This window comes from Oncorhynchus tshawytscha, linkage group LG10 (genome assembly GCF_018296145.1).
Source record: "Oncorhynchus tshawytscha isolate Ot180627B linkage group LG10, Otsh_v2.0, whole genome shotgun sequence".
In the NCBI taxonomy this organism is placed as follows: domain Eukaryota; kingdom Metazoa; phylum Chordata; class Actinopteri; order Salmoniformes; family Salmonidae; genus Oncorhynchus; species Oncorhynchus tshawytscha.
In genome coordinates, this window is record NC_056438.1 from 13,050,240 (window position 1) to 13,074,197 (window position 23,958).

At 48.3% G+C, this 23,958-nt stretch overlaps 1 protein-coding gene across 3 annotated transcripts in view; it reads left to right on the forward strand.

Moving 5' to 3' along the window:
• The window catches only part of LOC112237504 (myotubularin), a 49,730-nt gene that overhangs the window by 22,007 nt on the left and 3,765 nt on the right, over nt 1-23,958 (forward strand). For 2 of the 3 annotated variants that reach the window (XM_042328141.1, XM_042328142.1), the window contains 12 exons: nt 397-491; nt 8,935-9,045; nt 9,338-9,439; nt 10,508-10,591; nt 11,005-11,154; nt 11,588-11,773; nt 12,709-12,894; nt 13,016-13,171; nt 13,250-13,297; nt 14,237-14,329; nt 14,556-14,669; nt 16,911-17,087. In XM_042328141.1, coding sequence (XP_042184075.1) covers nt 397-491; nt 8,935-9,045; nt 9,338-9,439; nt 10,508-10,591; nt 11,005-11,154; nt 11,588-11,773; nt 12,709-12,894; nt 13,016-13,171; nt 13,250-13,297; nt 14,237-14,329; nt 14,556-14,669; nt 16,911-17,087 — 1,502 coding nt within the window. The remainder of the gene's footprint in view (nt 1-396; nt 492-8,934; nt 9,046-9,337; nt 9,440-10,507; nt 10,592-11,004; nt 11,155-11,587; nt 11,774-12,708; nt 12,895-13,015; nt 13,172-13,249; nt 13,298-14,236; nt 14,330-14,555; nt 14,670-16,910; nt 17,088-23,958) is intronic. The other variant, XM_042328143.1, reaches the window with a different exon arrangement.

Consider the following 23,958-nt stretch of genomic DNA (forward strand, 5'->3'; position numbering starts at 1 on the left):
CTCTCTTTCTTCCTCTCTTTCTCTCTTCCTCTCTTTTTCTCTCTTCCTCTGTGTGTGTGTGTGTGTGTGTGTGTGTGTGTGTGTGTGTGTCATTTCTGGTAGCTATAGCTTGGAGAATTAAGAAGAAAAGAGGTGAGAGTAGGAGAATGATAGGAAGTTTTGTGGAAAGTACAGACGGGTTTAGTGCAGCTTTTGTCTTGCTGTTAGTGTTGTATTGTGGTTCATGTTTGGTTACAATATGGGTCATTGTCAACATGGCTTGTTCAGTGGGAGTGGATGGTGGAAATGGGTGTGTATCTAGTAGGTCATTTCCCGTCCCTCTCGCTCTCTTTCTCTCCCGTTCACCCTCTCTCTCGTTCACTCGCGCTCCCTCTCTCCCTCTCTCTCTCTCTCCAGACAAAGACATCATCTATATCTGTCCATTCAGTGGAGCTCTGAAAGGCAAAGTCTTCATCACTAACTACAGACTCTACTTCAAGAGTGCAGACGCAGTGAGTGACACACATACTCACACACACATTCTAGAAGGGTGATCTACTCCTAGACATCTGTGGTTGGGGCAGACAGATTGAAGTCAGCAGAATTCCCAGTCAGTCTAAATGACATGTCTGCTTTAGAAGTATAGAGCCATGCTTGCTCCTTGGTGTCGAAGACCTGTTTGATCTAAAGGCTAGCCCTAGCTGGATGTGGCATTAAAACACTATATTACAGTGTATATGGTGGTCTTGTATGATTGAAGGAGTCCTAATGAAGTAGACCAAGATCTATGACAGATGGGCAACACCCACACATCACTGATCTGCATTGAGCTTGTTATAGCACCCTACTATATGTGTACTGAACAGGAGTTGGCAGTTGTTGGAATAGGGGATGAAAAGAAAGGAAGGGGGTGTGGAGGAGAGGAAGGAAGGGGTGTGGAGGAGAGGAAGGAAGGGGGTGTGGAGGAGAGGAAGGAAGGGGGTGTGGAGGAGAAGGAAGGAAGGGGGTGTGGAGGAGAGGAAGGAAGGGGGTGTGGAGGAGAGGAAGGAAGGGGGGTGTGGAGGAGAGGAAGGAAGGGGGTGTGGAGGAGAGGAAGGAAGGGGGTGTGGAGGAGAGGAAGGAAGGGGGTGTGGAGGAGGAAGGAAGGAAGGGGGTGTGGAGGGAGGAAGGAAGGGGGTGTGGAGGAGAGGAAGGAAGGGGGTGTGGAGGAGAGGAAGGAAGGGGGGTGTGGAGGGGAAGGAAGGGGGTGTGGAGGAGAGGAAGGAAGGGGGTGTGGAGGAGAGGAAGGAAGGGGGTGTGGAGGAGAGGAAGGAAGGGGGTGTGGAGGAGAGGAAGGAAGGGGGGTGGAGAGAGGAAGGAATGTGGGGGTGTGGAGGGAGGGAAGGAAGGAAGGGGTGTGGAGGAGAGGAAGGAAGGGGGTGGAGGAGAGGAAGGAAGGAAGGGGGGGGTGGAGGAGAGGAAGGAAGGAAGGGGGTGTGGAGGAGAGGAAGGAAGGAAGGAAGGGGGTGTGGAGGATGGGAGGGAGGAAGGAAGGAAGGGGGGTGTGGAGTGGAGGAAGGAAGGAAGGGGGGTGTGAGGAGGAAGGAAGGGGGTGTGGTGTGGAGGAGAGGAAGGAAGGAAGGAAGGGGGTGGAGTGGAGGAGAGGAAGGAAGGAAAGTGGAGTGGAGGAGAGGAAGGAAGGAAGGAAGGGGGTGTGGAGTGGAGGAGAGGAAGGAAGGGGGTGTGGAGTGGAGGAGAGGAAGGAAGGGGGTGTGGAGTGGAGGGAGGAAGGAAGGGGGTGTGGAGTGGAGGAGAGAGGGAAGGAAGGGGTGTGGGTGGAGGAGAGGAAGGAAGGGGTGTGGAGTGGAGGAGAGGAAGGAAGGGGGGTGGAGTGGAGGAGAGGAAGGAAGGGGTGTGGAGTGGAGGAGAGGAAGGAAGGGGGGTGTGGAGGGAGGAAGGAAGGAAGGAAGGGGGTGTGGAGTGGAGGAGAGGAAGGAAGGGGTGTGGAGTGGAGGAGAGGAAGGAAGGGGTGTGGAGTGGAGGAGAGGAAGGAAGTGGAGGAGAGGAAGGGTGTGGGTGGAGGAGAGGAAGGAAGGGGGGTGGAGTGGAGGAGAGGAAGGAAGGGGGGGGGTGGAGGAGAGGAAGGAAGGGGGTGTGGAGTGGAGGAGAGGAAGGAAGGAAGGAAGGAAGGGGGTGTGGAGGGAGGAAGGAAGGAAGGAGGAGTGAGAGGAGGAAGGAAGGAAGGAAGGAAGGGGGTGTGGAGGAGAGGAAGGAAGGAAGGAAGGAAGGAAGGGGGTGTGGAGGAGAGGAAGGAAGGAAGAAAGGAAGAGGGGTATGGAGGACCACTTGCGAGGTGAGTGAGAGAGACGGTCCACCTCAACTTGCTTAATCAAGTGTTAAGTGTTGGTGGGTATAATGGTTACAGTCTTAAATAAATCAATATGGCTGTCGCCCTCCCCTGTGTATTTTTCCAAATACTGTCACACCCTATGTGTTCTAATCAACTGTATGTGCTGAGCTTGTCTGATGCTTTAAGCCCAACTGTATGTGCTGAGCTTGTCTGATGCTTTAAGCCCAACTGTGTGTGCTGAGCTTGTCTGATGCTTTAAGCCCAACTGTATGTGCACATCTATACCTTTGCGTACAGGCCAGGTAGACTACTTCAGGCCTACTTCATGTGTGTGTCCTTACTCAACATCGACAGGAGCGCTCCAAACAAAAGACAATGAATAAATTGACAACTGGTAAAATGGAATGAACAAAACCTTGTTTCTCACAAGTGTAGCATAGGTTGAACTCCGACAATGACAACCGTAATCTACTATATTAATAAAATATTGAATGCGTTAACATAAATTTCCATAACCAAACAAACACTGTAGATTAGAAATGATGTGAAATAACATTAAACTGTGCTAGTGGTGATATGGGAATTGATAGACACTAACAATCAAAGGACAAACAATTCACACAATTAAGTTATGAAACAATGAATGTGCACAAATTGGCAGGAGAGAGCGCATTCTGGAGAAAGACCTGCCTTGTGCATCTTACTACTTCCCCTTTTATTTCCATTTCATGGCATCCAATTGCTAGTTAGTCTTGTCGCATCGCTGCATCTCCCGTACGAACTCGGGAGAGGTGAAGGTCGAGAGCCGTGCGTCATTCCGAAACTCGACCCAACCAAGCCGCACTGCTTCTTGACACAATGCCCGCTTAACCCGGAAGCAAGCCACACCAATGTGTCGGAAGGAAACACCGTACACCTGGTGACCGTGTCAGCGTGCATGTGCCCAGTCGTTAGAGCCCAATGGGACAAGGTCATCCTTGCCGGCCAAACCCTCCCCTAACCCTGGCGATGCTGGGACAATGGTGCGTAGCCCTGTGGGTCTCCTGTTCGGGGCCGGCTGAGACCGCCTGGACTCTAACCAGGATCTCTAGTGGCAACTGCGATGCAGAGCCTTAGACCGCTGTGCTGTGCCACCCGGGAGGCCCCCACAAACCCCCCCCTTAACATTTATACCCAAGACACATTATCTTCACACACACTGTAGGCCTAAGGAATACTCTCACAAACTGTGTCTGGTCCAATGCAGTAGCCGTTTATGGAAAACTATGAAATAATTTAGGAAAATGCAATTCTGAATTGCTTGGCATGCCAAGGCAAATACCCTCGCATCATGTGTGATTTAAGTTGCCTATGCCTGTCTTAGACTGATGGACTGTGCCATTCCTGCGGCTTCCACAATGGACTCGTCCACTGAGACTGACACGAATAAGATCAATTTGCGACTGCTTCACAAAAAAAAAAAATCTGTCGACCAAACAATCGACAAAATGGAGTCAGCCCTAGACTCCAGGTCAGCATTTCCTAAACTAGGTGCACATTTGGTTTTTTTGCCCCAGCACTACACAGCTGATTCAAATAATCAAAGCTTGATCATGAGTTGATAATTTGAATCAGCTGTGTAGTGCTGGGGCAAAACCCAGAACGTGCTCCCAGGCGGGGCCCCGGACTGAGTTGGGGAAACCCTGCTCTAGGTGTAATCCACTTGTAGATTCACTCTTCAGACAACAGACGTTCATCTCCAACACAAAAACAAAGGGGAACCCCATATCCCTTTCTCTTCTTTCTATCTCATCTCCTTCTTTAATCTGTCTCTTTCTCTCCTGGCACCACTAGTGTTTTGAACAGTCAATTCAATTGGAGAGGTATGAGGGCGTTGGTGAGATGGAGAAAGAGAGAAGACAGGGATAGTTATGGAGAAGACAGGGATAGTTATGGAGAAGACAGGGATAGTTATGGAGAAGACAGGGATAGTTGTGGAGGAGGAGGGAGGGATAGTTGTGGAGGAGGAGGGAGGGATAGTTGTGGAGGAGGGAGGGATAGTTGTGGAGGAGGAGGGAGGGATAGTTGTGGAGGAGGAGGGAGGGATAGTTGTGGAGGATGAGGAGGGAGGGATAGTTGTGGAGGAGGATGGGAGGGATAGTTGTGGAGGAGGAGGGGAGGGATAGCTGAAAGGGGAGGAGGAGGGGAGGTAGTTGGGATAGTTGTGGAGTGAGGAGGGGAGGGATAGTTGTGGAGGAGGAGGGATGGGGATAGTTGTGGAGGGGGAGGGATAGCTGTGGAGGAGGAGCTGGGGGGGGGGATAGCTGTGGAGGAGGAGGGAGAGGGATAGTTGTGGAGGAGGAGGGAGGGATAGTTGGAGGAGGAGGATAGTGAGGGAGGGATAGTGGATGAGGAGGAGGAGGGAGGGAGGGATGTGGAGGAGGAGGGGATAGTTGTGGTGGGGAGGGGGGGAGGATTGTGGAGGAGATAGGGAGGGATAGTTGTGGAGGAGGAGGAGGGAGGGATAGTTGGAGGAGATAGTTGTGAGGAGGGGGATAGTTGGGATAGATAGTGTGAGGAGGAGGGGGAGGGGGATAGTTGTGGAGGAGGAGGGAGGGATAGTTGTGGTGGAGGAGGGAGGGATGATGATGTGGAGGGAGGGGTGATAGGTGGAGGAGGGGGATAGTTGTGGAGGAGGAGGGAGGGATAGTTGTGGAGGAGGAGGGAGGGAGGGATAGATAGTTGTGGTGGAGGAGGATGAGGGAGGGGGATAGTTGTGGAGGAGGAGGAGGGAGGGATAGTTGGTGGAGGAGGAGAGGGATAGTTGTGGAGGGGGGATAGTTGTGGAGGAGGAGGGGGATAGTTGTGGAGGATGAGGGGGATAGTTGTGGTGGAGGAGGAGGAGGGGGGATAGTTGTGGTGGAGGTGAGGGAGGGGGTAGCAGATGTTGGGGTGGAGATGAGGAGGTGGGGTAGTGTGGAGGGGAGGAGGAGGGATAGTTGTGGTGGAGGAGGAGCTGTGGAGGGATAGTGTGGTGAGGAGGAGGGAGGGAAGGAGGAGTTGTGGGAGGAGGAGGGGGAGGAGGGAGGGATAGTTGTGGAGGAGGAGGGAGGGATAGTTGGAGGGGGAGGAGGAGGGGAGGGATAGTTGTGGAGGAGGAGGAGGGGATAGTGTGTGGAGGAGGAGGAGGGAGGGGGATAGTGTGTGGTGGAGGAGGGGGGATAGTTGTGGTGGAGGAGGAGGGAGGGATAGTTGTGGAGGAGGAGGAGGGAGGGGATAGTTGTGGTGGAGGAGGGGGGTGAGGAGGGGGTAGTTGTGGAGGAGGAGGGGGATAGTTGTGGAGGAGGAGGGGGTAGTTGTGGTGGAGGAGTTGTGGTGGAGGAGGGGGATGAGTTGTGGTGGATTGGAGGGGGATAGTTGTGGTGGGAGGAGGAGGGGGGATAGTGGGGTAGTTGTGGAGAGGAGGAGGGGTTGGGATGGTGGAGGAGGGGGGATAGGTGGGGATAGGGGGTTGTGGAGGAGAAGAGGAGGGGGAGGGGGAGTTGTGGAGGAATAGTTGTGGGGGGGATAGTGAGGGGGATAGTGTGTGGAGGAGGGGGGATATTTGTGGAGGAGGAGGGGGGATAGTTGTGGTGGGATAGTTGTGGAGGAGGGGGATAGTGGTGGAGGAGGGGGGATAGTTGTGGTGGAGGAGGGGAGGTGATGGTGGAGGGGGTAGTTGTGGTGGAGGGAGGGATAGTTGTGGTGGAGGAGGGGGGGATAGTTGTGGTGGAGGAGGAGGGGGTAGTTGTGGTGGAGGAGGAGGGGGGATAGTTGTGGTGGTGGAGGAGGAGGGGATAGTTGTGGAGGAGGAGGAGGGGGATATAGTGGTGGAGGATATTTGAGGAGATGAGGGGGTTAATAGTTGTGGAGGGGGATATTTGGAGGGGGGATATTTGTGGAGGAAGAGGGGGGTAATAGTTGTGGAGGGGGATTTGAGGAGGAGAGGGGTTAATAGTTGTGGAGGGGGAGGAGGGGGGGTATTTGTGGAGGAGAGGGATAGTTGTGGAGGGGATAGTGGGGGATAGTTGTGGTGGTGGAGGGGATAGTTGTGGGTGGAGGAGGGGGGGATAGTTGTGGTGGGGGGTGATAGTTGTGGTGGGGGGATAGTTGTGGAGGAGGGGATAGTTGTTGTGGAGGGGGGGAGGGGGATAGTTGTGGTGGAGGAGGAGGGGGATAGTTGTTGAGGGGGATAGTTGTAGGTGGAGGAGGAGGAGGGGGATAGCGTGGTGGAGGAGAGGTGGAGTGGGGGATAGTTGTGGTGGAGAGAGGAGATAGTTGTGGTGGTGGAGGAGGGGGATAGCTGTGGAGGAGAGGGGGATAGTTGTGGTGGAGGAGGGGGATAGTTGTGGTGGTGGAGGAGGGGGATAGCTGTGGAGGAGGGGAGGGGATAGTTGATGGTGGAGAGAAGGGGGATAGTTGTGGTGGAGGAGGAGGAGGATAGTTGTGGTGGAGGAGAGGAGGGATAGTTGTGGTGGAGGAGAGGAGGGGATAGTTGCTGGTGGAGGAGAGGGGATAGCTGTGGTGGAGGGGGGGATAGTTGTGGTGGTGGAGGGGATAGTTGTGGAAGAGGAGAGGGATAGTTGGTGGTGGTGGCTGTGGAGGAGGGATAGTTGTGAAGTGGTGGAGGAGGGGGATAGTTGTGGTGGAGGAGGAGGAGGGGTTGTGGTGGAAGGAAGAGGGGATAGCTGTGGAGGGAGGAGGAAAGAGAGAGGGATAGTTAAATAATCTTAGATGTAGCAGAAATGCAGGACCCAAGGTTTGCTTTATCAGACCATCAGTCAGGCTGAGAGGTGTGTGTTTTATTGACTGTGTGTCTGTCAGTGATGGAGTACGTTATTAAGGAGTTGTGGGGGGGGATAGTTGTGGAGGAGGAGGGGGGGGATAGTTGTGGTGGAGGAGGAGTGGAGGAGGGGGGATAGTTGTGGTGGAGGGGGAGGAGGAGGGGGGATAGTTGTGGTGGAGGAGGAGGGGGGGGAGGGTTGTGGTGGAGGAGGAGGGGGGTTGTGGTGGAGGAGGAGGAGGGGATAGCTGTGGGGTAGGGAGGGTGATAGCTGTGGAGGAGGGGGGGATAGTTGTGGAAGAGGAGAGGAGAGGGATGGCTGTGGAGGAGAAGAGGAGAGGGATAGCTGTGGAGGAGAGGAGAGGGATAGCTGTGGAGGAGAAGAAGAGAGGGATAGCTGTGGAGAGAAGAGGAGAGGGATAGCTGTGGAGGAGAAGAGGAGAGGGATAGCTGTGGAGGAGGAGAGGAGAGGGATAGCTGTGGAAGAGGAGAAGAGGAGAGGGATAGCTGTGGAGGAGAAGAGGAGAGGGATAGCTGTGGAGGAGAAGAGGAGAGGGATAGTTAAATAATCTTAGATGTAGCAGAAATGCAGGACCCAAGGTTTGCTTTATCAGACCATCAGTCAGGCTGAGAGGTGTGTGTGTTATTGACTGTGTGTGTGTCAGTGATGGAGTACGTTATTACAGGGATACAGCAGCAGAAGCAAGGCTCTTTATTCCAGTCTGTCCTAAACGGCTCCCTAATCCCTATATAGTACGCCTCTTTTGACCAGGGTCCATAGGGCTCACAGGGCTCTGGTCAAAAGTAGTGAATAGGGAGCGATTTGGGATGTAGACTCCACTCTCTGTATTGCAACACCTGACAACACGTTAACAATATGCTGACCTCACAAATTTTAACACACACACACACACACACACACCATCTACTCTGGTGGCTTAGCCAGCAGCATACCACCCTGCATCCCACTACTGGCTTGCCTCTGAAGCTAAGCTGGGTTGGTCCTGGTTAGTCCCTGGATGGGAGACCAGATGCTGCTGGAAGGGGTGTTGGAGGGCCAGTAGGGGGCACCCTTTTCTCTGGTCTTAAAAAATAACCCAATGCACCAGGGCAGTGATTGGGGGCATTGCCCTGTGTAGGGGGTTGTCTTTCAGATGGGACGTTATCCCATGGCACTTATCATGAGAGGGGTGGTAACCCTGGTGTCCTGTCTTAATTAACCAATCTGGCCCTCATACCATCATTGCCACCTAATCATCCCCAGTTTACAATTGGCTCATCCATCCCCCTCCTCTCCCCTGTAACTATTCCCCAGGTTGTGTCTGTAAAATGAGAATGTGTTGTCAGTCAACGTAGCTGGTAAGACGAGGGTGAAATAAAAACTGAAGTGACGTAAGCACCTCCTACTACGCCCATGTCTTCCATTTAAGCCTATGCTTTGCTAATTAAGTGGCTTATTTCTTGCAGATGAAATATTAGCTACCTAAAATGTATTCAAGAGTATACGTCACATTACACTATTTTTTTTATTCAACCTTTTATTTAACTAGACAAGTCAGTTAAGAACAAATTCTTATTTACAATAACGACCTACCCCGGCCAAACCCGGACGAAGCTGGGCCAATTGTGCGCCGCCTTATGGGACTCCCAATCACGGCCTGATGTGATACAGCCTGGATCAGTTTGTGCCCTCACGATACCGATGTCTTTATATGTCAATTCAACCACTGCAGGACCCATCTTCCACCTATGGTGTATTCTGTTGTGATATCACTGGACTTCCAGCAGGACCAATCACATGTCTGTGTTTTGTGTGATATCACAGGACCCGGCGGTGACTCTGGATGTTCCGCTGGGTGCCATTGGCCGGGTGGAGAAGATGGGCGGAGCCTCCAGTCGGGGGGAGAACTCATACGGGCTGGACATCACCTGCAAGGTCAGATACTGCGTCTTGGTCCTGACCACCCCTATGAATATACGTACATAGTGGTTCAGTCCAATTAGATCTGACAACCAGACTAGGACTGAACCACTATGTATAAAAACAGGAGTGTAGGAAATTGAGATGTTGGAACATTGTGTACAGAAAGTTTCATTCCAGTCTTGGATCAAGAAGTTTCAACATCAAAAAAGATTACAACTATTTATTTTGTACTGACAGCATTTTGTGTGTCCTGTGTCAACGTGCGTCCGTCTTCCCGGTTGTTAATGCATGTCTCTCATAACAGGACATGAGGAACCTGAGGTTTGCGTTGAAGCAGGAGGGACACAGCAGAAGGGACATCTTTGACATCCTGTTTAAATATGCCTTCCCCCTATCCCACGGTCTGGTACGTACACACCTTTTATTTAGTCACCTGATATCATTACCTCCTTCTAACTGTATAATAACTACGATTGTACAAGAGAAGTGCTTTATGAGAGTTGATCTGTTTGCTGTGTCCTGTTGTCTTTGCTAGGGCTGGCAATAATAGGTTTTTAGTCGGGCAATAGTAAATACATTTTAAATGATGGCACAGGAGACTGTCTGAGTGGACTAATCCTTTGTGAAGGCCGCAGAGAAGGTACAACAGTATCACCACTAGTACATTTACCATTTCTAATCTACAATGTTTGTTTGGTTACGGGAATTTCTCTTGATGCATTCATTTATTATTATTATTATTATTATTATTATTATTATAGTCTTGCCGTTGTCATTGTTGAAGTGGGCTCGTTGTTAATCGAACCCACAGGCTTGTGAGGAGAACGTTTTGGTGTACTGCATTCCATTTACCAGTTGTCAATTTAGTCATTGACAGGAGCGCTCCAAACAAAAAGACAATCTTGAATAAGGACACGCACCTGATTACACATTTAGAAGTTTGACTATTCTACCTGGCCTGCATGCAAATGTAGGCTTATAAATGTGCCTATCTGGGGATCTGATACTATTTCTGATTGTCTTAACTCTTAACTTCTCAAAGTCTGTTTTTACATCCATTGAGAATGAGGAGGAGGGGGTCGGGAGGAGGGGGGTCGGGAACAGGTTTTCTTCTGGACAGGTTATATTGATCTCTGCCTCCCTCTTCAGTCATTTGTGTGCCTTAATTTTTAATGGCAGTGCTTAAAGCATCAGACAAGCTCTGTAGCCTACATATAGTTGATTTTATTCAAACGGTGTGTATGTGGAAAAATACTTGTTTTAACATTTATACCAATCGATTGGTGGAAAGGAAGACGACTCGGTTGACCAATGTTTTTTTTTTTTTTTTTCGACAGCCCTAGTCTTTGCACATCACTAGAGAAGAGTCAACATTCACTCACAAATAAGCAGATGATTTAGCGAAGCTCTCCCATGTTTGCGAGACAAATAAAACCTTGGTAAAGTCAATCCCATTCTCTCTCTCTCTCTGTAGCTTCTGTTTGCGTACCTGAGTCAAGAGAAATTTGAAGAGAATGGCTGGAGTGTGTACAAACCCATGGAAGAGTTCAGACGGCAGGTAGGACTTGTCATTGTCTTACTAAATGTGTCATTACATTGTTATTGCCAGTCTTCTAGGTTGTCTGTGTTGGGATAGATCCAATATCCCAGCTTTTAACTCGGTCACTTAGTCTGCTTAAATAGTGTCGCTTGAAGATACCCAGGTGAAGACGACCTAATCATTCCACCACGAAGCTTTTGAAAATGAACGGATTCATGGGACCAGCGCAGTTAAACGAGCATAGCTAGTCCCATTGTTTAGGATTATTCCTCATTTATGCAAAGCATTGTGGTATATTAGAATCCTCTTGTCTTAACCATTTACCTTCAACCTCGTCACCAGTGATGTAGCACTTTACCTCACCAATAATGCCTCTGAGTCACAGCCTGCAATCTCTTCTCTGATTGGCTGTTTGTCTCCCCCGTCACCAGGGCTTACCCAATGACAAGTGGCGTGTCACGTTCATCAATGCCAACTATGAGCTGTGTGACACCTACCCCACCATACTGGTGGTTCCCTTCAAAGCTACAGAGGAAGACCTGAGGAAAGTGTGTACCTTCAGGTCCAGAGGACGCATTCCCGTGAGTCCTTTCTCCTCATCCCACCCTCCTCACCCTCTTCCTGCCGTCCTTTCCCCCCCTCATCCCACCCTCTTCCTGCCGTCCTTTCCCCCTCATCCCAACCTCTTCCTGCCGTCCTTTCCCTCCTCATCCCACCCTCCTCACCCTCTTCCTGCCGTCCTTTCCCTCCTCATCCCACCCTCCTCACCCTCTTCCTGCCGTCCTTTCCCCCTCATCCCACCCTCTTCCTGCCGTCCTTTCCCCCTCATCCCACCCTCTTCCTGCCGTCCTTTCCCCCTCATCCCACCCTCCTCACCCTCTTCCTGCCGTCCTTTCCCCCTCATCTCACCCTCTTCCTGCCGTCCTTTCCCCCTCATCCCACCCTCTTCCTGCCGTCCTTTCCCCCTCATCCCACCCTCCTCACCCTCGTCCTGCTGTCCCCCCCAACCTCTAGGTGCTGTCGTGGATCCACCGTGAGAACCAGGCCGTTATCTGCCGCTGCTCCCAGCCCCTGGTGGGGATGTCTGGGAAGAGGAACAAGGATGACGAGCGCTACCTGGACCTCATCCGGGAGGCTAACGGCACCGCCAAGCTCACCATCTATGACGCACGGCCCAGCGTCAACGCCGTCGCCAACAAGGTCAGGGGTCAAAGGTTAAATGTCGAAAGGTCATGTCTGTGTCTCATGAGGTGCGTTGGTTGGGTTCCGCTGGGAGGCGGTGTGTAGGTGTCGGCCTCGTGGATCATCCAGACAGAGATGTCATAGATACGTGGGACTTTTCTAGGTACGTTTCTGGATTCCTTGTCAGAGTACTTCCCAGAGGATGACGTTCGTTCCCTTTTTTTCTGGGTTGATTTAGATGTAGGTCTTTTGGTTTGTCTTCCATAGAGAGATGGACTGTGTTCTTTTGTTGTTCACTGTAGGCTCTTGCTAGTTGCCTCCTACATTGTATGCTGGTGTCAGAAGTAAGAACTGAGGAGGTAGAGTTTAGAAGCTAAGAGGACACAGCAACTACACTGTGTGTGTGTGTGTGTGTGTTGGGGTGTGACGCAACGCCCACCGCACCCCGCTCAGAGTGAAATGGAATGTTGGGACTCAAATTACTAATATGGAATGCAATCTATATAATAATCCCCAAATTCCTACCTGTGAGAGGCTTTTAACAACTAGCTTCCCCTGACCTGCTGTGTGTTCCAACAGCTGACCACAACCCCGACGCATTTACAATGAACCCTGTTTGAATCCTGCCCTCCTTGAAGTGCTCACTGTTCTGACCATGTTGGAATGGGTGAAAACCATAGAATAAAATACTGCATTTCCATGAGTGAAACCTCACTTTAATTTATCCAATGACATTTTTAATTTTTAATATTTTTAATTTAACCTTTATTTAAACTAGGCAAGTCAGTTAAGAACAAATTCTTATAACATGCAGGCCAGTGATGGCGTCAAGAGAGGGAGGGAAGAATTATATATATTTTTAAAAATTAGTTTTCAAACGGTATCCTGTGATTCTCCATTTTTGTCCATGAATGATGAGTCTTCAACCTCTGACCTCTATCCCCTCTCTCTAGGCCACGGGTGGGGGTTACGAGGGGGACGATGCATATCAGAACGCTGAGCTGGTGTTTCTAGACATACACAACATCCACGTGATGAGAGAGTCCCTGAAGAAGCTAAAAGACATTGTCTATCCCAACGTAGAGGAGTCACATTGGCTGTCCAGTCTGGAGTCGACACACTGGCTAGAACACATCAAGGTAGTGGGGTACACACACTTCCCACAGCCCTCTCCTCTCTGGAGCTGGCCAGCTAGCAGATCAGTGGAGGGGTAACCGTGTGCTGGTCCTCTGTAGTGAATCTCTCTCTGTCGCTCTCTAGCTGGTCATATCTGGAGCCATCCAAGTAGCAGACAAGATATCGGGAGGTAACTCTGTGGTGGTCCACTGTAGTGATGGGTGGGACCGGACGGCCCAGCTCACCTCTCTGGCCATGCTGATGCTGGACAGCCACTACCGCACCCTGAGAGGATTCCAGGTAAACCACTTTGTGACAATGGCTAATGTACCAAGAGCTTTTATAAAGTACATTTGATTTGTGATCGATTGATTCCAGGTACTGCTGGAGAAGGAGTGGATCGGCTTCGGACACAAGTTTGCCAATGTAAGTCCACCCTGTTCCAAGGCATTCACTCACAGTTTATGATGAGAATGAAAAAAGGACCTTAGCTCTGAACTGATAATGAAGAGTTTTCAGTCATAGATGGTCTTTATTTGTGCTGTCAACTGGGGACCAAATGATCTGTGGGAAGCAGTGGAGGCTGCTGAGGGGAGGACGGCTCATAATAATAGCTGGAACGGAGTAAAATGGAATGGCCTGCTACTTGGATAAACAATTCCGCTCCAGCCATTACCACGAGCCCATCCTCACAAATGAAGGTGCCACCAACCTCCTGTGATGGGAAGCAACTAAACTGACCAATATTGTGTGCAGATAAATGACCAGGAAGATGAGAAAAAAAGAAGAAACCTGCACGCTGCTCTTTATTAAGCTTTACCTCGGGGCCTTCGTCAGAGCTTTACGTATCGGCCTCGGGGCCTTCGTCAGAGCTTTACGTATCGGCCTCGGGGCCTTCGTCAGAGCTTTACGTATCGGCCTCGGGGCCTTCGTCAGAGCTTTACGTATCGGCCTCGGGGCCTTCGTCAGAGCTTTACGTATCGGCCTCGGGGCCTTCGTCAGAGCTTTACGTATCGGCCTCGGGGCCTTCGTCAGAGCTTTACGTATCGGCCTCGGGGCCTTCGTCACAGCGTTTGTGAGTGTTCACAATCTGCACCCCTGTGTAGATACTGCTACACCCACCTCCGTTCAATACATCCATTGGGTTGGAGTCGAGGGAAAATAAGCAAGCGTTACAATGTGCATTTCCTAATTATTCTAACAAAGTGTGCACCTGCGACTATGATGGCTCAGATGTGCGAGTGCCTTTTTTGAATTTAGAATGACCAGGAAGACCTAACTAGAGGTAATAAGAATCTGTTTGCACTGTTTAACTATTTATCTTTCTCTCTCTCTCGGTCTCTGTGTCTTTGCGTGTCTCTGTAGAGGATAGGACACGGTGATAAGAACCATGCTGATCAGGACAGGTCTCCTATCTTTGTACAGTTCATAGACTGTGTCTGGCAGATGACCAAACAGGTAGGAACTGGACACACCTGTGTAGCGCTTTATCGTCATTTGTCTTTGCACGTTCTTCTGACTTCATCAACCGTATTGGACGAGAAGGTCCAAGGTCCCTCCCCTCAAACCTTCTTCTCCAATGCATATTGAGAAGGAAGTGAGGAGAGCGGATGCAAGGAATGGAGGAAGAATTTACTGCGAAAAAGCCTATGGATTTAAACCTCTCTCTCCCCTTCTCTTCCAGTTCCCGACAGCGTTTGAGTTTAACGAGCGTCTCCTAGTGACCATCCTGGACCACCTGTTCAGCTGTCGCTTTGGAACCTTCCTCTTCAACTGTGAGCGTGCCAGGGACACTAACGTAAGTTGTTTGTCTTTGGAACCTTCCTCTACAACTGAGCGTGCCAGGGACACTAATGTAAGTTGTTTGTCTTTGGAACCTTCCTCTTCAACTGTGAGCGTGCCAGGGACACTAACGTAAGTTGTTTGTCTTTGGAACCTTCCTCTTCAACTGTGAGCGTGCCAGGGACACTAACGTAAGTTGTTTGTCTTTGGAACCTTCCTCTTCAACTGTGAGCGTGCCAGGGACACTAACGTAAGTTGTTTGTCTTTGGAACCTTCCTCTACAACTGTGAGCGTGCCAGGGACACTAACGTAAGTTGTTTGTCTTGTTTGTCCAAGCTCTGTGTCGTCTGTCTCTCTCTCTCTCTCTCTCGCTCTCTCTCTGTCTGTCTGTCTTTCTACATTTATCTTATATTGCACTCTCCAATTCCCAGCTAGCACATAACGTTCTGAGAACTGTATATTTCTTAGAGCTTGGTGAGAGACTTGGTTGTTTAGGTGGGAATTTCAGTACAGCGTAATGTTTTCAGCAGGTTTCCTCTGGATTCTATTTAAAGTAATGTTCCCGCAACATTTAAGAGAACTTTCCATTAAAAAATGCAAGAAAACACCAGTCCAATGGGGAAACCAAAAATTTACGTTCCCACAACTTCCAGTTAACTAAATGTGTTAGCTGGGTCTTTCCATCCCTCTACAATATTTTCCTCTGCCAACTCACTATTTACATTCTATTTTACATGTCATCCGGCCAGCGAGCCCATTCAATCAGGTTCGTGGGTGGTGCTCAATGGACATTTATTGACTAAAGCCAAAGCCAAATCCAAACTGTGTAGAATGATAATGGACCTACATTTACAGTCTCTTCACTTCTCTGCCCAGCTTGCTGACAGTCTCTTCACTCCTCTGCCCAGCTTGCTGACAGTCTCTTCACTCCTCTGCCCAACTTGCTGACAGTCTCTTCACTCCTCTGCCCAACTTGCTGACAGTCTCTTCACTCCTCTGCCCAACTTGCTGACAGTCTCTTCACTCCTCTGCCCAACTTGCTGACAGTCTCTTCACTCCTCTGCCCAACTTGCTGACAGTCTCTTCACTCCTCTGCCCAACTTGCTGACAGTCTCTTCACTCCTCTGCCCAACTTGCTGACAGTCTCTTCACTCCTCTGCCCAACTTGCTGACAGTCTCTTCACTCCTCTGCCCAACTTGCTGACAGTCTCTTCACTCCTCTGCCCAACTTGCTGACAGTCTCTTCACTCCTCTGCCCAGCTTGCTGACAGTCTCTTCACTCCTCTGCCCAACTTGCTGACAGTCTCTTCACTCCTCTGCCCAGCTTGCTGACAGTCTCTTCACTCCTCTGCCCAGCTTGCTGACAGTCATCCAAATGAAAGCGAGACAGATAACATAGTAAATATGTCCCTTTGGACCTCTGTGAAGAGCGAATGCGGCCCGATGGGGAAATGTGTTCGACACCCCTGCTCTACCTCAATCTCATACCCTTTCTTTTTCTTTCTATTCCCTTCACCTCCCCTCCACCTCCCCTCCTCCCTCCACCTCCCCTCCTCCCTCCACCTCCCCTCCTCCTCCATCTTGATCATGTGAAGTAGAGCAGAAGAGCGATGGGACGCATCACTGGTTCTGAGGTGCCGTAATAATGCTCTCTATGACACACAGACGAGAGTCTCCATAAGACTCTATTATTGTTCCAGAATCCTTCATATTCCCTCTGATTCCGATGGCTCAGATCATTTGTGGGTTTGATTCAAACCGGTCATCCTGAATAGATGTATGTTTCCTGCTTACTGCTGCACATAAGTGTCTGCTAAAAGACCATATTAATGATCTTCTCCATCTCTTTCTTCAGGAGTTGTGGTCGAAGACAGTGTCTCTGTGGTCCCTGGTTAACTTCTCTCCCCCCTCTCGCTCTCTCCAGGAGTTGCGGTCTAAGACAGTGTCTCTGATCCCTGGTTAACTTCTCTCCCCCCTCTCGCTCTCTCCAGGAGTTGCGGTCTAAGACAGTGTCTCTGTGGTCCCTGGTTAACTTCTCTCGCTCTCTCCAGGAGTTGCAGTCTAAGACAGTGTCTCTGTGGTCCCTGGTTAACTTCTCTCCCCCTCTCGCTCTCTCCAGGAGTTGCGGTCGAAGACAGTGTCTCTGTGGTCCCTGGTTAACTTCTCTCCCCCCTCTCGCTCTCTCCAGGAGTTGCGGTCGAAGACAGTGTCTCTGTGGTCCCTGGTTAACTTCTCTCCCCCCTCTCGCTCTCTCCAGGAGTTGCGGTCGAAGACGGTGTCTCTGTGGTCATTGGTAAACAGTGATCTGTCCTTCTACCAGAACCCCTTCTACACCCCAGAGTCCAATAGAGTCCTCTACCCTGTAGCCAGCATGAGACACCTAGAACTCTGGGTGACTTACTACATCCGCTGGAACCCTCGCATCCGACAACAGGTAAATGAATAGAATACAATAGAATTACTGGGGTTACAGTATCCGTTCGAACCCTGGCATTCGACAACAGGTACTTTTGTTCCAGTATGTCTGAATGATCACTTCTTCCTACCAGAGTATGCACTTGTTCACTTCCCTTCACTGATTTGAAAAAGGCCCCTGCCTCCACCAATACAATGCTTTTAGGTTTGTGGAAAGTAGTGAATCAATGATGGATTAATAATAATAATAATAATTTTAAAAATTGCCATCTAACTTAACGCTGTTGGGATTTAGCTACAACACTGGATACACAGCACCAACTACAGCCAATCAGTCTGGGCCAATCAGAGTTGGAGTTATCTTGTGACCAATGTTCCCTCAAATGTCATCACTGAGGAAATTTCAGGTCTGCTGAGTGTAACTTCTGGCACACGTTTGTGGACACAGGCTGTACCCACTTTAAGTTAGTTTTAACATTGGTCAGGTAGGCTACTGTGGCTATTTGATCATCATGTAGATCTACCAGAGTGACCTACCATCAAAAACTATGGAGAAAATACATCCCATAACATTTTAACATGGAAATAGCTGTTCTATCATTCAGCCTACAGTAGCAGCCAATGTGTGGTGTTCAATGTAGGGCAACAACATTTAGGGCTTCATATGAACCTGTTTATCCACTTGTCCTTCACATAAAGGGGGTGACTGGAAATGTTGTTTGACGTAAGAAACCACTTCAGAAAATAAAATTCATTATTATTCCCATAACATTATTACAAAAAAATCAGACTAAAAACCCTCTGCTTATTGGCTGCTTAGCTTATTCAAGCCTGTCTCAAAATACAACACAGTCTGTAGTGTACGGGCTGAGTCGTGCCTGGCAATGGAATAGAATCCTACTCCAGTGTGTTCTGCCTACAAGAAAACACTTTGCATAGTTTATTTTGTTACACTGGAAGTGGCTGGTATTAGCAATACCCGCAGTAGAGGGAAAGGTTGATCGTGTTAACCAGTGCCGGTCTTGGGGTGGAAGATCTTTTCCAGGTCGGTCCATTTGGACTATGTTCACTGAAATCCAAATTATATCCATAATGTCCACAGAAAAATGTCAAACGTTTTTTATAATCAATCCTCAGGGTGTTTTGCAAATATCTATTCGATAATATATCAACCGGGACAGTTGGCTTTTCACTAGGACCGGGACTAACAATGGCCGCCTTTCTCTTTTGCGCACAACTCACTCTGAGAGCCCCCACCTATCCACTTACGCAATGTGGTCGTTCATGCTCCTTCTTCAAAATAAAAGCCTGAAACTATGTCTAAAGGCTGTTGACACCTTAGGGAAGCCATAGAAAAAGGACTCTGGTTGATATCCCTTTAAATGGGCAATAGGGATGCATAACAACAGAGGTTTCAAAAACAGGGGCACTTCCTGATTGGATTTTCCTCAGGTTTTAGTCTGCAATATCAGTTCTGTTTAACTCACAGAAAAAATTTGGACTGTTTTGGAAACTTTAGAGTGTTTTCTATCCTAATCTGTCAATTATATGCATATTCTAGCATCTGGTCCTGAGAAATAGGCCGTTTACTTTGGGAACCTTATTTTTCCAAACATAAAAATAGTGCCCCCTGGCTTCAAGAGGTTATTAACACATTTTCCATGACTTTTATTAGTCATGACTATTATTATTAACCTACATGGAAAAAGTATGAATTATTGACACTGGAAAGCTGCTGTCTGATTCCATGTAGACCTACCACCTCCTGCCGTTGAGCCCTTGATCAAGGCACTTAGCTCCCCACATAGAACTCCACTGTTGTGGTCAACCCTCCATCTGGAGAGCTCCTGGGTATGCAGGCTTTTTCAACATTACAACCAAATACTTTTGTCTTTTGTAAAATGATTCCCCCATTCAATAAATAAGGGATCAAATGGATAAGGTAGGCTACCTCAAAGCAAGGTGTTCATGTTTCAGAGGAGATCTATGCACAGCAAGTTTTTTGTCATGTAGGCTATTCTTGGAATATTTTGAATGTTGTCGCAATTCCATGGCTAATGTTTAATAGGGGGGAATCCCAGCTTTCCAACGGCTCTACTGTGCCGGTGGAAAGGCCCTTATACCTAATTATACCTAATGCTGAAATGTCGTGGTCTCTCTCCTCGGGCAACGCCCACTCCCTGGCACACACCCAGCACAGACATGCACTGAAGGGTCGTTCCGATAATGGCTGATAGGTCGTTTTTTAAAAATGTTTAATTGGTTGATCATATTTAAAAGTATGCTTTTACATTAAGAACAATTATGAAACTAATTTCCTTGACCTTTCATGAAATACAAACCCTAATTTTGACCACTTGGAACAGCGCATCATGCCATTCAGGCTGGCACGTTTTCAGTCTGCGCAACCTCCAACAGCCTACTGCTACTCGCAGCCTAGCAGCAAATGAACTTGGACAAATCAGGAAATGAATGCCCACTCTCCATTGCTATTCAATGAAGGTCCCACCTTCATTCCACTTTGATCAACCTTTTTTGCCTCTGTGATTCTGGGACAGCGATAGGTTACTTTTAATTTTGTAGATGAGCCGATACGCAATTCCCCCAGAATTAGAAGTGCCGGTATGGCATTCCGGACAGTGCCGGCCCAAGTCAAGCACTGGTGTTAACTAAAGGGGAAAACTAGAATGTTGAGTGAAGTTCAATCCTGTCTCTGCACAGGCTGATATTTATTCTGTGGGGCAGTCCCGGTGGGGCAGTCCCGGTGGGGCAGTCCCGGTGGGGCAGTCCCGGTGGGGCAGTCCCGGTGGGGCAGTCCCGGTGGGGCAGTCCCGCATGCAGCTTAGAGGGAACTTTGCTTGTGATCAGTCTGATTTGTGAAGTATTGCCTCTGGGGTTTGGTTGGTTTGGCTGCAGTATTGCCGTGGCATCCTGTATGACTTGCGGTGTTGGTGTGTGTTTGCTGCCTGTTCTTACACACACACACACCAATCTTTCCCCCTAACTCTAACCTGCCACACACACACAAACCCCTGCAGCCCAAACATCCCTCTCCCTGTCAACAGGGTCTGAGTCACTGGAGCAGATAATCCTCTTTCCCTGTCATAATCACACAAACACAGAGGGAGACATTTCTATGTCTTTAACCAAAGCCTACAGGAGTGTGTGTGTGTGTGTGTGTGTGTGCAGGCATGGAAGGAAGCTAAAGTAATTCCACTACCTGAACATAGTAAAGCACCCTTTGCTCTAACAGCCACCCAATCAGTTTACTGCCTGTTCTTAGTAAACTGATGGAGAGGATTTGTGTTTGACCAAATACAATGCTATTTTTCAGAGAACAAGTTAACTACTGATTTTCAGCATGAAAATGGAGTATGGCACTCAACCTGTACTGCACTGACTCCGATGACTGATGATTGGCTAAAATAAATGGCTAATAAGATGATAGATGGAGCTGTATTTTAGATTTCAGTGCAGCCTTTGATGTTATAGATCATACATCGCTATTGTTGAAACTCACTTGCTATGGCTTTAAATCGCCTGCCATCACATGGTTGGAGAGTTATTTAACCAACAGAACTCTAATAGTGTTCTTCAATGGAAGCTTCTCTAGCATCAGATATGTGAGAATATCTAGATGCTTTTTATAGTGGAGATCAAGGTTATAACGTGCCTGGCTGGGCTGATGAGACAGTGGATCGCCCAGTCAGATGGAACACAGTAAATAGGCATTTTAACGTCATAGATTTAGCCGGTGGTAACTTGTGGAATAGACACCGGTAGGAATGCGGTTTTAACCAATCAGCATTCCGGATTTGACCCACTAGTTGTATAACATCAGATATGTGCGGTGTCCTTCAGGGTAGTTGCCGTGGTCTGTTACTCTTCTCTATTTTAGAAATGATTCTCCACTAGTTTTACTGAAGACTAGCATGAACATGTATGCAGATGATTCAGCACCAGGGTTTCCGTTAGGAAAATGAGGTGCCGGACAACGTGACCGGGAAGATTTTAATTTGCCGGCCATTTGAGAAATGTGCCGGACCCATATGCAGTGGGTGCATATCCCATTAGGGTGTCGGCCCACGGTGTTCAGAATGACCGAGATCACATCAACGTCAACAAAACAAAGGAGGTGACCGTGGTAATGCATCTTAACAGAACATGTAACTCATGAAATAAAGCAGCCAATAAAACAGCATTTTCAAACCTTCCCAAAATGCAATTCGAGAACTTCATTCAGTTCCATATGTGACAGATGAACCTCTGCTAGATACTTTTTGATCAATTCCCCATTACATGAGAGGAATTGGGAAAGTATTCAGACAACTTGACTTTTTCCACATTTCGTTACAGACTTTCTCATCTCTATATACATGATACCCCAAAATGACAAAGCAAACAGGTTTTTAGACATTTTTGCAAATGTAGTAAAAATAATAAGCTGAAATATCACATTTATGTTAGTATTTAGACCCTTTACTCTGTACTTTGTTGAAGCACCTTTGGCAACGATTACAACCTCGAGTCATCTTGGGTATGACGCTACAAGCTTGGCACACCTGTATTTGCAAAGTTTCTCCCAATCTTCTCTGCAGAACCTTTCAAACTCTGTCAAGTTGGATGGGAAGTGTCACTGCACAGCTATTTTCAGGTCTCTCCAGAGATGTTCGATCGGGTTCAAGTCACCTCCCTGACCAGGCCCTTCTCCCCCGATTGCTCAGTTTGGCCAGGCGGCCAGCTCTAGGAAGAGTCTCGGTGGTTCCAAACTTCTTCAATTTAAGAATGCTGGAGGCAACTGTGTTCTTGGAGCTTCAATGCTGCAGAAACGTTTTGGTACCCTTCCCCAGATCTGTGCCTCGACACAATTCCTTTGTCCATACACGAATCAAATCAAATCAAATGTATTTTTATAGCCCTTCGTACATCAGCTGATATCTCAAAGTGCTGTACAGAAACCCAGCCTAAAACCCCAAACAGCAAGCAATGCAGGTGTAGAAGCACGGTGGCTAGGAAAAACTCCCTAGAAAGGCCAAAACCTAGGAAGAAACCTAGAGAGGAACCAGGCTATGTGGGGTGGCCAGTCCTCTTCTGGCTGTGCCGGGTGGAGATTATAACAGAACATGGCCAAGATGTTCAAATGTTCATAAATGACCAGCATGGTCGTATAATAATAAGGCAGAACAGTTGCTTTGTCCATACACAGACAATTCCTGTCAACTGTGGGACCTTATATAGACAAATGTGTGCCTTTCCAAATCATGTCCAATCAATTAAATTTACCACCGGTGAACTCCAAGTTGTTGAAACATCTCAAGGATGATCAATGGAAACAGGATGTACCTGAGCTCAATGTTGAGTCTCATAGCCAAGGTTCAGATGACTTGTGTAAATATATGTGTCTGGAAGTAGCTAGCCAATGTTAGCCAGTTAGCTTGGGTGCTTGACTGCTGTTAATAGGTCAGAACGCTGTGATCAACCCTACTCCTCGGCCAGAGCGTCCAGTGTGCACTTTGAAAGCTCCGAATTTACGACCGGACAATCTGACAACTCTTGAGTTTACGAGCACGCTCTGGCACGCCAGATTAAAGTTACGGGCACACCCGTGGTACAAACCAGCCTTTAGTCTTGAAGTCTTTGGCTGTTTAGTAGATAGCCTCACATGTGAATCCTTAACGCGACGGGTGGGGCGAAGGCTTAAGTGTATGTGAACGATGCTGAATGGGTGTAGACAAAGAGCTTTCCAGTAGGTTTACCAAACATTCAAGGGCCATTTTCTCAAATGTGAGGTATGGCATTCCGGAAGTTTATTAACTTTCACAGCAGAAGGACTTTCCCATTATTCCTCAACTGTAGTGTATGATATACCATTTTCTAGCTCTGAGTCTCTACTTTTATCCAATGTAAAAAATAAAAAATACTAATTTCAAATTTTGCATGTAAGATCGAGCCGGTCGGTCACATTTGGTTATATTAATTTCTGTTAATGCATATATTAATTAGTCATCTACTGTTCTCAGTCTCGGAGTGAAACGTTGTTTGCGCAGTTCAAAACCTCCTACACTTGTGAGAAACAGGTTTTGGTTTATTTCATAACCATCATGTAGGAGATATGTAAATGTTTTCATGGTCTTTTGTTTGGAGGGCTCCATGTGAGCACTGAGCATGTGTCTGGTTTCTCTGTCCTGGTCATGTTCAGGGAGTGCCCACTGAGCATGTCTGGTTTCTCTGTCCTGATCATGTTCAGGGAGTGCACACTGAGCATGTGTCTGGTTTCTCTGTCCTGATCATGTTCAGGGAGTGCACACTGAGCATGTCTGGTTTCTCTGTCCTGATCATGTTCAGGGAGTGCACACTGAGCATGTGTCTGGTTTCTCTGTCCTGATCATGTTCAGGGAGTGCCCACTGAGCATGTCTGGTTTCTCTGTCCTGATCATGTTGAGGGAGCGCGCACTGAGCATGTCTGGTTTCTCTGTCCTGATCATTTTGAGGGAGCGCGCTCCTGAGCATGTGTCTGGTTTTTCTGTCCTGATAATGTTCAGGGAGCGCTGGTGGGTGATACACTGATAGCTGGTTGCCTGCACTTGGGAGGTGAATGGGAGGCGCGCTTCAATTACCAATAGAGAAATAAAAATAGTAGCTCTTTTTTTTTTTTTTTTTTTTTTTTGTGCACCAAAACAGTTAAGACGTGATAGCATTTACAGTTGTTGCGCAAATAATGAGCTGATAAAAGCACATGTTTTACTCCAGCAGCAACCAGCTCAGGAACTGCAGGAGAAATGACTCTCAAAATAGGCTCTGTATGTTGTGTGATAGTGTTGGATAAATAAGATACATGATGACCTATGAAAATACACACGGGCCAATTGAATTCCTCAAAATTGTACAAA